Source organism: Topomyia yanbarensis, chromosome 3, assembly GCF_030247195.1.
Source record: "Topomyia yanbarensis strain Yona2022 chromosome 3, ASM3024719v1, whole genome shotgun sequence".
In the NCBI taxonomy this organism is placed as follows: Eukaryota; Metazoa; Arthropoda; class Insecta; order Diptera; family Culicidae; genus Topomyia; species Topomyia yanbarensis.
Window position 1 is genome coordinate 45,541,043 of NC_080672.1, and position 15,235 is coordinate 45,556,277.

Here is a 15,235-nt window from a genome sequence, read left to right on the forward strand (position 1 = left end):
CAAATCTTAAGTTCAAATTTCACTGTAAAAACTAAAACTTTGCTAAAATTGATACCAGAATAATCAAATTAGAACCACTCCAGAATTAGCGAATGAATTAATTTTCTTAATTATTTGAAAAAGGCAATCACTCTACTAAGAGTCAAAAGTTGTCATTACCGGCAGTGATATTCATCAGATAAACCTGTTTCCGACTAAACACATAGACTTAACTGTATTTGTAAGCTCAAAAAAGCATATCACACCCGGACGTGATTCACGATTAATCACAAAATCGACGGTACATTACGCCCGCCTTTCCATCCCACTTAACCCTTCCCCATACGGAAGGCCCAAATCGGCAGCATCGAGAGGTCCATCTTCCTCAACGACGGGAGCCAGTGACGTGTGCTTTTGATTACTATCACCCCACTGGTTCTGCTGCTGCTGCTTCTGATGATGATGATTGTGGGAGTAGGAGTTGGACTGCATTTGATGATACCCATTCTCCTGATATGAGTTGCTGGTTACCTCCTCAAACTGTTGTTGTTGCTGCTGCTGCTGCTGTGGCAGCTCTTGCTGTTCCTGGCGATGACGATGACGTAGTTCTTTCGAGATACTTCTCGGGCGTACCGAGCCCGAAAGCACCGTTATCGATCGAAAACGGAAGCACACAAACACGGCGAACATGGTTAGTCCACACCAGCTGAGACCGTACAGCAAGCTGTACCGACCGGCCGCGTATACGATCCAGTGGAGCAGCTGCAGAATGGCGGCAATGGTGGACAGTATTGTTCTGGAAGCAGTAATAAATGGGAAATGATTAAATGGATGATTTAAACAAGTTATACTTTTTTAATTAACAGAAGATTGAAATTGAACATTTTTCTGGTTCACTTTTGCGTTATACGCATTATTGATTTAAATTTAAATCGGCAGCAGTTTTAAAGCTCTTGTTGGCTCATAGGTCAGGAAGAGGACAAACATTTTGTCGTGACTAACGACTTACTTTTCAATATAGGGGTCCCTTGTCAAAATGTCGGAAGAGAAATGATGTAAGGTTTTGAACGCTTATATCTTTTGTTGTACTGAATAGATTTAATCAATTTCTTCGGCATTTTGTCGAAAATATTTGTATCAAAGTTGTAGTAAATTTTGGAATATGTAGAACATTCATTGAAAAATCTTTCGAAAACGACTCGGAAAAGTGAAAATTTTCAGCCCATCCCGCGCAGAGCCGTCAATATGGTGCACCAACCGAACAATAAAATGATGAAAAGTTTTAAATATAGGTCCACAACATGTTTGTTCCTATGATTATTCGTATTGGGTTGCTTGACGAGAGTAGTTGGTGGGGGAAATCCGGCATATTCGTTTTGGTTATAAGCATATTAGCGAAAGCGTTACGTACATTTTGAACCTTAATATCTTTCCTTCTACTAATCGGATTGCTCGTCTTGTTTCAGAAATCGGAAGGAAAACGTTCGACCCTTGCTACCGATACGTTGTTTGCTATATAAAATTTGCTTAAATAGTTCAAAAACTACTTTAAATGAGAATCAACATTAATGATAAAACCTATAAATAGGGGTGTCGCCGCTTTTCTCAAAGCCAGACGTTTGTAAGATGCAGTGCATAACGGACGTGCGTACTAGGTGTTAGGTCGTCCATTGAGAAGCTGAATCGGACGACCAATCAAATCGGCTACCACCGGAGAGAAGAAGAAAAACGTTGGTGGCGGTGAGAAGGCCAAAAAGCCAAAGGCTGCTGCTAAGGGACGCAGTCACTGAAAAGGCGGTAGCAACTGCCACTAAAAATGCCACCAAAACATCGAAAGCTGCAGCGAACAAGCCGAGGACTCCAAAGCCAAAGAAGGTCGCCAAACCTGCCAAGAAAGCTGCCCGAAGAAGATAAGTTAATTCACGCGTCTCTAATGTTGCCAACAGTCCTTTTCAGGACTAACAAAATACTTGTAAAGAATTAGTGGTGCTTATTTTCCGTTAGCGCTGTTAATTGTGGATGAATTTGTGTCATAGTTATATGCAAACCGTCCTTAGGATGAATATATAATGGAAAAATAATTTTATTAGAATGTTCCTTTTATTAATTTATATAATTAAAAATAATTATCATATAAGAAAATATTTTTCAAATTAATCTACAAACCCGAAGGTTTTTGCAAATCCTTCCAAGAAAACCAGTGAATGTGGCAACTCTGCCAATAAGCGAAAGCTACACCAAAACGAATGATGAAAATATTTTCATTTATCGCACAAAAGGATGACCTTCCATCAGCACCGAAAACTTAATAAAAGGGATTCGCTTGACGCAAAACGTGCTCATTCGGTATGATCTGCGAAAGGGGAATGTTCGTATGTGTGTACGCAGTAGCAACAAATCGTCGGCAAGGTTTGAATCGTTTCAAAAGATTCTCGACTTGTATCACCAAAGTTATCTACAAGCCGTCCTTATTAGGACGAATGCATAATGGAAAGAATGGGTTGGTATTGTATATGACATAACAGGGGTGTCGTGACTACACTTCGAAGTTATTTCAAATCTTGCAAAGAATAAATTAACATAATTTCAATGATTGTTCCTATATGAATGAAATGACAAATTTTCAGATTAACACGGCAATAACTTTGAAATTTATAGTACAATTTTATATTTTTAGTTATCATATAATAACTGTCATCTCTTTCAAACAACTTAACCCTCTGCTGCCAACCCCATGGTTTTGCGGGGTTAAGGATGTCCAATACACGATTTTATGTTGTTACCACCACTAAAACCACTTCAAAACACTCCCACCTGTCATACATGTACATTATCTGCTCGTTGAAATCATATGAAATTATTGACCTGAGTTCAATGCGGAGAACTCGGTAATAAAATTGTTTTACTGAACAGATTAACGAACGGGATCCCTACGAAAATTTCGCTGAGCCCGGTGAATCGAACTTAATGCGTAAAATTTAACCATTTGAAAGAGATACAAGCAGAATTATAAGAATATGTCCCGGACATTACCCGCCCCTAGTTTTTCGCTAAGCGTGATTCATTTCTGTACGCTAGGAAAAAGATTCCGATGGTTGTTTCGAGAGATTTTAACATTAATATTTCAAAGCAAGAAAATATGAAATTTGTTCATTTCATTTCATGAATGTCTCAACGAGCTTAGAATCCAGAGCATCCCCTATCAACGCAGACGCCAACAACAAAGGTTCTTTTCAGAACCACCATAATGATTATAAAGAATAACTTGAAACATTCCCACATATTTCATTGAGTATCATTCGATTTGAATTACAAGTCAAATGAGTAGTCACGACACTCCGGTTATGTCCTAGACATTACCCACCCATCTGCTTCACTATCCTCAGAAATCAGCTTGGCTCGATTTGTGCGTTCCCGGTATTTTTCGGTGGTTTCGTGATTTCCGTAAAAGGAAGGGCTTTCGATGTAAATGAAAATAATAGGGAAATGGAAAATGACAACATAGTACAAGCACAACACAAAACAGACTGCAGACTGGAGATATAATAATCTCTACTGAAAAAGCCTAAAGCTCTTAACCACACTATACTAGGAACAAAAGCATTACGAGTTCGCAATTATACTGTTCGAGTTTTCCGTTTGTCTCTAGCACGTCAGAATGCACAATTCAAGATTTTTTTAGTATTAGTTATAAAAATGTGAAACCCAGCAGAATTTTTTCCTATTTCGATTATAAAGGTTTCAATCTTAAGGTCATTCGCCTCTTAGGGTTAGAAAAATCTCTTATGAAAAATTACTAATCCTATGTGCGGAGTCGGGACTCGAACCCAGGTGCGCTGCGTACAAGGCAATCGATTTACTAACTACGCAACGCCTATCAAATGAAAAACTGGAAAATTTCAATAAATAGTTATAAAATAATAGAATAGAACAAATATACAAGTTGGATGAAATAAATAAAAACCTGTTTTAATCCACCTAGAGGTGCAATTATGCCTTTCTTATTTTTCAAATGGCTGGTTATGATCAATATATGAGGAAATGTATATTACATTCTTATTACACACACATTGGCACATATTCACAAGGGCATGACTGCCACGAACCTAATGAGCAAAATGTCGATGACGACGCACAAAAAATTTAAGTAGATAAATCAGTATGAGTTAAAGGGTTACACCACTGTAGAGCACGAAAAAATAAAAATATTTCAGGAATTTTTCTAGACGTAATAATGAGGTGAATCGAGAGCTTGTCAAATGGGATTGAAGTACTAACGGGTGTTCAATTAAAAATGAGAATTTCTTCAGTCATGTAGTTAAAAAACAAAAAAAATCAGCATGTTTTTTCATTGAAAACATAATGTTTATTCTTAAAAAAAACGTCAATGAATATTGGAGAAGGAACCCTGGTCGATGACGAGGCAACTTAGTCGCGATGCTCTCACAAGAGCGCTTGACGGCATTGACGTCCACCTTCCGGATACAATACCGGATCCTGGTGGACACTTGCTTCATATCTTTGGATCGCCAATTATGTTTGTACACTAGGGCACAGCGGGAGCCGAAAAAATTCTCAATGGGACGGCACTGGGGCAAATTGGTCGGGTTCCTTTCTTTCGGCACTTGCGGTATCTTTTTCTGCTAAAGATACTCCAAGGTCTTCTTGGCGTGATGGGAAGACGTCTTGTCCGGCCAGAAGACATACTCCCTATCCGCATGATGCTTCTTTTAAGACGTCAGAAGAATTTTCTCAAGACACTCCTCCTAGTACACTTGTTGATTGGCAGAAAGAAAGCTCGACTTGAACCACGGCTTTGAAATCCCTTTGTCCAATAGGGCGATGTACAGCATAACTTTATTTTTTCAAATTTATGCTTAAACTTGTATTTTACTTCGGGGAATAGTAGCTGTCATTTCCTGGAATGCAGGTTTTCGATCGCGGAAAGTAAGTCTCGTCGTCCAGCACGAACGACGTATCGCGGTAGTTCTTCGTTATCCACCGGCACTGCGATTTCATGATCGCTATCTGCTAGACCGTGTACTCGGGGGACAAATGATTGTCCTCCATCTTGAGGGTTCGGTGCATTGAGGTATGGGAGCAGTGATATTTTCGGCCGGCGTCACGCAAACTCGTTCCGTCCTTGTTGTCGAACAGCTTTTCCAACGCTTCCTTCTATTTCTTCGTCATTATCTTTGCCGGACGGCTGCTACCGGCCTTCCACTCCGCGCTCAGGGATGCCAGGATCCGGTAAACTGTACTCATGGGCACGTTTTCGTCTCATAAGTGGTATGAACTATTTTCCACGATGACCATGCGTTTCGTAAAACCGTACAACACGCTCGCGGAGTGCCTGCTGTTTCGACGCCATCTTCGATTGAACTGACAGCACCCGAGCTAAAAGAAACATGCCACCCATTTCTAGGGAGTCCAGAGAGCAATTCTCTTGGAAAGAAAAAAAAAAATACGCTCTTTACGCTATTTACAGAAAGGTATTAAAATCAACCTTATTTCTAATTATTATTTTATTGACACATTCTCAAAAAAATACATTGTTCCACATATTGGTTTGTATGTTTGGGTATTTTTCAGTGAGCAAGTTTATGTTTATAAACAATCAATCTAATCATCTACGTCTCTTCAAAAAAGAGCTCATTATAATTTGACAACTATGGGACCATGGCTAAGAGTTCATTTACAAGATCCAATTACCATAATTTTCCAAAAATCCTCATGATGCCTAAAACAATAGATTCTCAATGTGGTGATCAGACAATATACGTCCAAAATTATTTGTGTATCTATATATATATATATATATATATATATATATATATATATATATATATATATATATATATATATATATATATATATATATATATATATATATATATATATATATATATATATATATATATATATATATATATATATATATATATATATATATATATATATATATATATATATATATATATATATATATATATATATATATATATATACATAAAAGTAAATGACCCGTGGATCTTTTAAAATTTTTACAATGTATAAAAATTAAAATTAACTTTCAACTATCCATAGGGTCTTGTTGACGCAGCTTGCTGCTGCGTCTTGAGATCCTCTTCCTTGGTGGTGAAAAATGAGGTATGTTGTCTGCCGCACATTGAGGGTCATTCGGTCCGTCTTCTCTCGCGTTTTCGTTCATGTCCATGTCGTCATCGGTACTGCATTCATGATGCTCATGGTCGGATGTTCTAATTTGTTTCTTGTACTTCCGGGTCGCTGTTGTAAATCCTTCTTCATCGGTGTTTGATTCTTTATTGGTGGTGTTGGTTGTTGGTTTGGAGACATTTGGTGTAATCGTTGTTACTTCGATGTTGGTAATGGCAGTTGGTTTAGTGGTACTGGGCCCGATCATTGTTGAGCTGGTGTTTGTTCCTGCCCGGTATGCAGTCGTTGGTTTACCAACCGGTTGTGGTTTAGCATACGACAACTGTATACCGGCTTTGGTCGTCGCAGGGGGAATTTCCTTAGCAGCCTCTGCGCAAGGTTTTCTGTGGTGTAGCGACTGATCGCAATGTTGGCACGTAAGAATCTGCCCTGGGTACGTGACTAGTGTTCGTTGAGAATGTACAACACCTTGAGGGCATCTGCCTGAGATAGACAAGTAAGAGGGAATAGGTTTTGTCGGCCGCATTCTCACTACACGAAAGAAATTCCTCCAAGTATCTTCTTTAATACTATCCACCTCTCCGTATTTTGACATGAGTTTTTTGATAGCGGCGGAACTAGTACGTGGTGCCAGGTCATGTAGCTTTATTTCAATAGTGTCATTATCAATATACGTTGAGATGTTGTATAAAGTGTCATTACATTCGACGGCGTGTTTCAAGTTGTTCTGCGAAGCGAATGATTCTGCTTGGCTAATGTTTTTGAACTTAATCAGTACCGCATGACGTAAATGATGGAATTGTACACCGCTAATTCCTGCTATGTTGAGCTTCATGTTCACCTTCAACAATTGCTCCACTTCACGAATCGATGGTCTTACCAGACATTTCGAGAAGTCAACTGAGCAAGATGAGAAACCGAACTGATAGTAGGCATTGGTCATGGAGCGTGTTTATGTGCTATTGGTTGGGGATTATCTGCCCGCCAGATGGCGCTTCGGAACAAATTGTGTTTTCCTCCTATTTCGTTGAAAGTCGCAGCAACGCGCGATGGGTATTAGCTAGTATATTGTAATTATAAAACATCCGCCCTTCTCTTCTGCCGACTAGAATTATTTTCAATCTTGATACTGCGCGGCGGCGGCACTGGCCATGGTAACGCCAGAGAGCAATCTGATCGTCATTTCGAATGGTCAGCTGCAACTGACGGGGGATAATTCTGGCCTTTTTCACGGGTTTCGTTTCCTGCAGGTCCAATATTTCGGTGGCGAGATATTCCATTTCGGCCGCCAACTAAACGGATGCTCCGGCACCGACACGCTCGGCTTAGTAGCCCTTTTCTCAGCAGACGGTGGATTCAAGCGACATGAGGCGTATGTGTGATGCAACCAGCACGAATGTAACACACGAATGATGCCGCAGTCGCCTACAACCGGTTTGAACTTGGTTCAGCTTACGTTCAAAGCCAAATGGGCTGGCCATCGAATGAAATCAGTTTACTTCCATCGTTAAAGAGGAGGAGCTTCGAACAAAACCTGTTCAAGATTTGCGGCTCGGTACATGTGATTAGTGGGAACCAATCAGGAATGAGGATGAGGAGGATTTAATTTCGGTTTACTTCCGTGTGTGTATGCTAATTTTGTTCTGTCGGAAATAAAATTAATAGTTGGTGAAGAAAAAGATGGTTGACGATTTGATAGTGCTAATAAGGACTAATTAGTTTTCCAAACAAAATGTTGCTCGTTGCTACACTGAGCTGTACAGTCGAATTGTTACAGTCAGTTCACGGGGCCGGCTGAATTCTAACAATAACCTTCTCTCCCAATGTTGAAATGTAGTCTCCGGCCATTCACACTAATTATTACAGTCAGTCAGAATGCTGTACGCTTGAATAGCAAAGTATTCTAAAATATTGCAAATTTTTGAATTATGTTTCCGAAAGATTATTTTTCACAAATCATAGATTTTTGCAAATTTCAGATTAACGTTATACGTTTGAGCAACAAGGTACGAATAAGAACTGCAGAATTACCTATTTTATTGCTGTCAATGATAGAAAATATTCAAATTTATGCTTCATTGTTTGTTATCGCCCTTAAAAGGGCTTTCAGTTGAAAGCACGTGTACCAAATTTCGTGTTTTTAGCAAGAAATTGTAGATTCTTAATAATTTACTCTAGTACAGGTACCCAAAAAAATTTCATTCGGTTGTACGGCTATGTGCCAACATTGCCGAAAATTCATGGCGTCTCCCGTTTATCGCACCGTCCGGACGATCTAGCCCAGATGTTGCTCGTTCAGAACGCTAGCAACGAATGGCATAACACGGGTAAGCGGTACCTCCATATAAAGCCTTTTGGTACTTGATAAAGACACTTCGGTGCTATTTATTGACGGCTCTACCCTGAATAAGTTGTCTAATGTATGGAAGTTTTCGCGTTTTCCGAGACTTGTTCATTTTTGCGGATTCTCAATAGTGTACTATTGAAATACAAAATCAATATAGCAATAAAACGTAATTTGGGTAGTTTCTGTCCATAAATATTAAAGCTATTAGCGTTCAAAATAGTGACGCAAAAACGTGACAACGATAGATTTTAAATATTAGAATGACGAGATGGTCGGGTTTCAATTTTTTCGAACCCGAACCCGACCCGACCCCGAGAGCTTCAAAATTGAAAAACCCGACCCGTGCCCGAAGTTTTAAAATTTGAAAAACCCGAACCTGACCCGAGCTCGAACATTCTAAAATTGAAAAACCCGAACCCGACCCGAACCCGAGAATGAAAATTTTGTAAAACCCAAGCCCGACCCGAACCCGATAATTTCAAAATTTAAAAACCCGAACCCGACCCGAACCAGAAAATTTATAATTTGAGAAACCTGAACTGGACTTGTCGATACGGAGAACCAACAAAAGATCCCGATTTTTTTTTTTATTTTAGGCACCCGAGCTGGATCAAAAGCTCGTCTGAGAATTGTTGAATCACTTGAACCTGAAGTAGCACCGTTCATTTCAAGTTCTATTTGCCTATGGCAAAACGAATTACTGGTGATAGGAATTCGTTTTTTATATGTACTATTGCTTTTGTGAAAGTGAATATGGTAACTTGTGTGAAAGAGTGCGTAAACATTAATCGGTTAAATCGTGTGAAATACTTTACTTTTCGTTGAAAACTTTGTGGGCGCCTATTACTAATCGAAATATCATTCAGATAAGTATAGTGTGTAGTCATACAGACTATTATTGTTCTGTGATTTTCAGATTTCATTTCGCTGCGGCTGGCTTTATAAGCTTGCCCGCAGTGGAAGACGCAGTGTTATATTGTTCTTTTGTATTGACCCGCTTCTTCAGCTGTAGTTTAATTTGCCTATAATGAGCGGCCTGTGTGCAAAGTGTACGAGCACGGTGAGTCTCGCCGAAGGCCTTGTTGTATGTCTTTTTTGCGGTGATAAATATCATCAAAAATGTTCCGGGTTAACAAAGGCCATGGTAAATTGGGTGGCTGATAATGCAAGTCTTTGCTACAAGTGTGCGAAGTGTTTATCAGATCAGTCTTCTGGTGTGCAGGATGTCAGTTCGATATCCATTGAGTTGAATAGGAAGATGGAACAATTCGCTTCCATTTCTGAGTCTCTCACTGATACCCGAAAAAACATCGATGCACAGATAAACATCGCAGTAGAAAACGGAATAGAAAAATTGATCAGGTCTTTCAACAACTCTCTCGAGAGTAAATTGGCTAGCTTGGAAAACAGTGTTGCCAAAAAGTTGGAAGATTTGAAAAGTTGTTTAAATGAAAATGTTAAGCGTGAAATTGAATCAGTTGGAATGAACAGAAAGAGGAATTTTAGTAATAGGAAGGTTCATTCTGAATCTGACGGGAATCCCAGTAGAAAACGAAAAATTTTGACGAATAAAGAAGATGAACCGATGTTAATTGAAATAGACGATGATGGAAATAATGACGAGGTTTTTGATAAAAATAGTAGAATTACTTACGCGAATGTTTTGTCGGGAGCTACTGGGACGAATAAAATTAGAACTAGAAGTCAAACGAAACGTAAGGCTCGCCCGGTCATTGTAATTAAACCAGTCGAGCCGTTGCAATCGAGTGACGACACGAGGAATGCATTAAAAAATAAATTAGATCCAAAGGTGCACAAAATTAGCAACTTTAAAAACGGTAAAGATGGCTCGATTATTGTGGAGTGTGCAACTCGGGATAATATTGAATCGGTGAAAGAAAACATTGTAAGCAATCTGGGTGAAAAGTATAATGCTGTTATACCGATACCCGGTAAACCGAAGTTGAAAATAATGGGGATGAGTGATCGATACTCTGAGGAAGTTTTCGTTGACTTATTAAAGAATCAGAATGAGGGCATTCCGGTCGATTTTGTTAAAGTTGTTGCCAATTTTGAAAATCCACGCTTCAAATATAACAAATACAATGTTATAATTGAAGTTGATAAGAACACTTATAGCGGCCTGATGTCAGCCCGTACGGTGAACATTGGTTGGGATAGGTGTTCTGTTTTAGAGGCCTTCAACGTGCTGCGCTGCTTCAACTGTGGAGAATATGGTCATAAGAGTACGGGATGCGTTAATAAAGAAACATGCTCCAGATGTAATGGAGCACATAGAACATCTGAATGCTCGTCAACTGATTTTAAATGTGTAAATTGTATAAAAAAGAATAGTGAACGCAAAATGAATTTGGACGTAAACCATGCGGCATTTAGTAAGCAGTGTTCAGTATATCGGAGACTGCTAGAATCTAAAAAAAGCAACGTTTTGTTGAGTGAATAGCAACTAACAAACGGGAGGCTGTCTGAAATATTATGTTTAAATATAGCTGGGTTGTCTACAAACTTTGTTGCAATGCGACATCTTGTAGAAAACAAACGTCCATTGTTGGTTTTTCTATCAGAAACACATATTGTTGATGCTGATGCATTTGATCAGTATAGCATTCCGGGTTATAAAGTTGCTTTTTGCCTATCTCATTCCAGACATACCGGTGGAGTTGCTATTTACGCCAAAGAATCGATTAAATTCAACGTTCGATTAAACGAAGCAGTTGATAATAATTGGTTCTTGGGTATATCAGTTGAAAGAGGCATGCAGATGGGAAATTTTGCAGTAGTATTCCATTCTCCTAGTTCAAGCGATCGACGGTTTTTAGAAATTTTAGAAAACTGGTGGGAGAATTTCGTTGACTTAAGTAAACTTAATGTAATTTCGGTCGATTTCAATATTGATTGGCTCAATGATCAAAATTCGAATCAGTTGAAGCAGTTGGCAGAGTTTTTCAATTTCAAGCAAACGGTTAGTGAGTTTACAAGAATTTCCAGACACAGTAGAACATTGATAGATCACGTGTATTCCAATTTTGATGGGGTTTATTCGTATGTAGAGGCCGATTGTAAAATTTCAGATCATGAGACAATTTCAATTTTACTGGAGAATGAACCAAACCGTGAGGAGGATAAAGTTAAAATTAAGTGCTGGAAAAGATATTCGAAACAAGCCATGTCTCAACTGGTTTCGAGAAGCCTGGATTTTACGGAATTGAATGGAAATTTGGATAACAAGGCAGCTGTTCTAACTAATGTGTTAAAAGAGTGTACAAATAGTTTAGTTTCTCAAAAGTATGTTAATTTAAATAACTCGAACAGCTGGTACTCTTTAGATCTTTTGCGCCTGAAACGTAAAAGGGATAAAAAGTACAAGAAATTTTGCAGAACTAATAGTGAACGTCTTTGGAATGGGTACACACACGCGCGAAATATTTATTCACGAGCTTTGAAAAAGACCAAATGTGAGTACATTCAAAGGAAGATCGATCAACATCAAAACAACAGCAAAGAGTTATGGAAAATCCTAAAGAATTTAATTAAACCTAAACCTAGTTCCTCGCAGTCCATAACTTTTAACGGGGTAGAAGAACAATCTGAGCAAATAATAGCTGAAAAATTGAACAGTTATTTCGTTAACAGTGTGCAACTGATCAATCAAAGTATTGAGCTGGTCAGTGAACCTGCGGAAGTAACACAGCCGATTAATATTAACTGTAGATTTGATGGATTTCACCCAATCACTTTTGAACAATTGAAAGATATTTGTTTTTCTTTGGGAAAATCGGCTGGTATCGATAATGTAAACGCAAAAGTGATACAGGATTGCTTTCATGTCATCGGACACGATCTGCTGGACCTTGTAAATGAATCGCTACAAACTGGGCACGTGCCGACAGTTTGGAAGGAATCACTTGTGATTCCTATTCCCAAAGTTACTGGGACGGATAAAGCCGAAGAGTACCGCCCCATTAACATGTTGCACACATTAGAGAAAATTTTAGAACTTGTTGTTAAGGGCCAGCTGATGAGTTATTTGAATAATAATAATTTGCTAATTCCGGAGCAATCGGGATACCGAGAGGGACACTCTTGCGAAACCGCTGTGAATCTAGTGTTAGCAAAATGGAAAGAGAAAATCGAGGTTAAAGAGACTATTTTTGCTGTATTTTTGGATCTGAAACGCGCTTTTGAGACAATTTCGAGACCGTTACTTTTGAAAACTTTAGAGCGATTTGGTATCGGAGGAATAGCACATAAGTGGTTTGAAAACTATTTATGTGATAGAACTCAGAAAACTAGTTTCAACGATTTTGTATCTAGTCCTCTCGGCAATCCTCTTGGAGTGCCGCAAGGTAGTGTCTTAGGTCCTATTTTATTTATTATGTATATAAATGACATGAGGCGAGTTTTACGATTTTGTGACTTAAATTTGTTTGCTGACGACACTGTTCTGTTCATTGCAGCTAAGGATATAGATGAAGCCGTGGCGCATTTGAACGAAGATTTGCATTCCCTTGCTCGTTGGTTAAAATTTAAACAATTAAAGTTAAATGTTGCTAAAACTAAATATATGATTATCTCTTCGGCTAATAATAGGCCTGACGTTAACGTTGAAATAAATGGTGAGACTATTGATCGCGTTAGTGAATTAAAATATCTTGGAATAATCATTGATGACAAGTTAACCTTTAAGTCTCACATCGACAATGTCATCAAAAAGATTGCTAAAAAGTATGGTATATTGTGTCGTCTGAAAAATGATTTAACAATTAGTAGTAAAATTTTATTATATAAATCTATTGTTTCACCTCATATTGACTTTTGCCCATCCATTTTGTTTCTTGCCAATCAAACACAAATATTGAGGTTACAGCGATTGCAAAATAGAATCATGCGATTAATTTTAAAATGTAACAGATACACTTCCTCTAGTTTCATGCTAAGCGCATTACAATGGCTCTCTGTGAAGCAAAGAATTTATTACTTAACAATGGTGTTCATTTTTAAAATTATTAATGGAATGCTGCCTCGATATTTGTGTGATCGAATTGAAAGAGGAAGTGATTTGCATAGGTACAACACTAGAAACGCGTCGGATGCAAGAACACCAAACTTTTTATTTAGTAGATCACAGAACTCCTTGTTGTACAAAGGAATAAGTTTTTTCAATTCGATGCCTAGGCATATTAAACGTGCAGCAACATTAGCGGAGTTCAAAACACTATGTATTTCACACGTAAAATCTGCTTTGTAGACAGATTTTTTGAATTTTTATATTTTGGAGTTATTTGAATAACTATGTAATACCACGAAGATTGTATTTTTTTTTCTCTTCTATTATTTGCATTTAGTCACACTAAGTTATTATATTCGCTATGATGATGATGGATTTTTGTTACTTGTTTATTAAAGTTATTAAAAATAATGAGATGTCTACAAAAGTCTGAGCCACGCGCGCGCTAAGCAGATAGAGACTAACTTGAAATCGAACATGGTGACCAGCACTAAAAGCTCATCGGGTTGAATCGAAGCTTTTAGACTTTTGTTGTGTTCAGGGTCTGATTTGATGATGGAGTTGTGTTGACTTTGCTCGACAATAGAGTTAATTTCGGTTATTGCTGCGATAGTGGTAATAACGGAGTTAGCTCGTTGAGTGTGGGGCTTGATGACTCCTTCTGATAACTACTAGATATCGGGTTCAATTCCTGATCAATCAGGGATGTTCTCGGATAGGAGTATCCCTTAATTGCCTTGGGTTAATGGTAGGAAACTTTCAATAAAGGGGTCTGATGTGGATGATATAACTCGACCGGACTCTGCACTGCCACTAGGCTCGTCACTGCTCATCTTAGCAGGTGGTAGTACCGATGTCTTGGTCAGGCGGGAGGAGTCTTACAGAGAATTATCGGAAATGGAAGCTATTGGGTTCAATTCCCGATTCTATCAAGTATCTTCCCGGAATGGAAATTTTCTTGATGGACCCTGGTTGTTGGCGGAATATTCGAAATGTATCTGGTTACGTTCTTTTGAAGGAAAGGCTATGTCTGCAAATTGAACCAGTCCGTTTCTTTTTGTTAACTGGTTTTGTTATGGATCAAAATATTAATTATCTTTTAGATACATCGTTCAGCTCACACCTTTGTGGGGGTATGAGGTGGGACCATCATCATCATCATGAACAAAATCTACTTATTGAACGTTTGTAATGTTCCGATAAACTTGAAAAAAATGTGGATATCTTAACCGGAAAGTATGATAAAACGGCGGCTAATGCATGGGGAAACAAAAGGCGTAATAATGACATATTCACACTTGCCCGTCGTACTCAACCAAAATTTCTATCGAAAACCATTCCTGCAAGAGTTGTTTTATATAATTACATATATAAAATTAAGCAATATCAATTGGCAATTCGTATTCGACAGTTTACACGACGTCATCCGCGTTAATGGTTGGTACGGTCAAACTTGTGTCGAAGGGTATCAATCAAGATTCTCTAACGCGTTCTTGATGTCATATCATTAGCTAGTCCGGTATACGCGCCAGTAGAGATGCAACGACATCTCCATTGGAGTTCTCGTAACGACTCTAAACTTCTACGAATCCGCCAATGGCTTCAACAGGACACACAATATTTTTACGATCAATTCTTCAAGATCGTGGAAACTCATGTATTTTCATGAAAAAAGCCGGATCATGCTACGGCCCAGCCTGAGG

General features: G+C 38.4%; 1 protein-coding gene across 1 annotated transcript in view; it reads right to left on the bottom strand.

The window, feature by feature from the left end:
- Positions 1-187: 187 nt before the first annotated feature.
- The window catches only part of LOC131690117 (uncharacterized), a 34,699-nt gene continuing 19,651 nt past the window's right edge, over positions 188-15,235 (bottom strand). Inside the window, exon 6 of the mRNA XM_058975652.1 lies at positions 188-775. Coding sequence (XP_058831635.1) covers positions 286-775 — 490 coding nt within the window. The 3' untranslated portion in view covers positions 188-285. The remainder of the gene's footprint in view (positions 776-15,235) is intronic.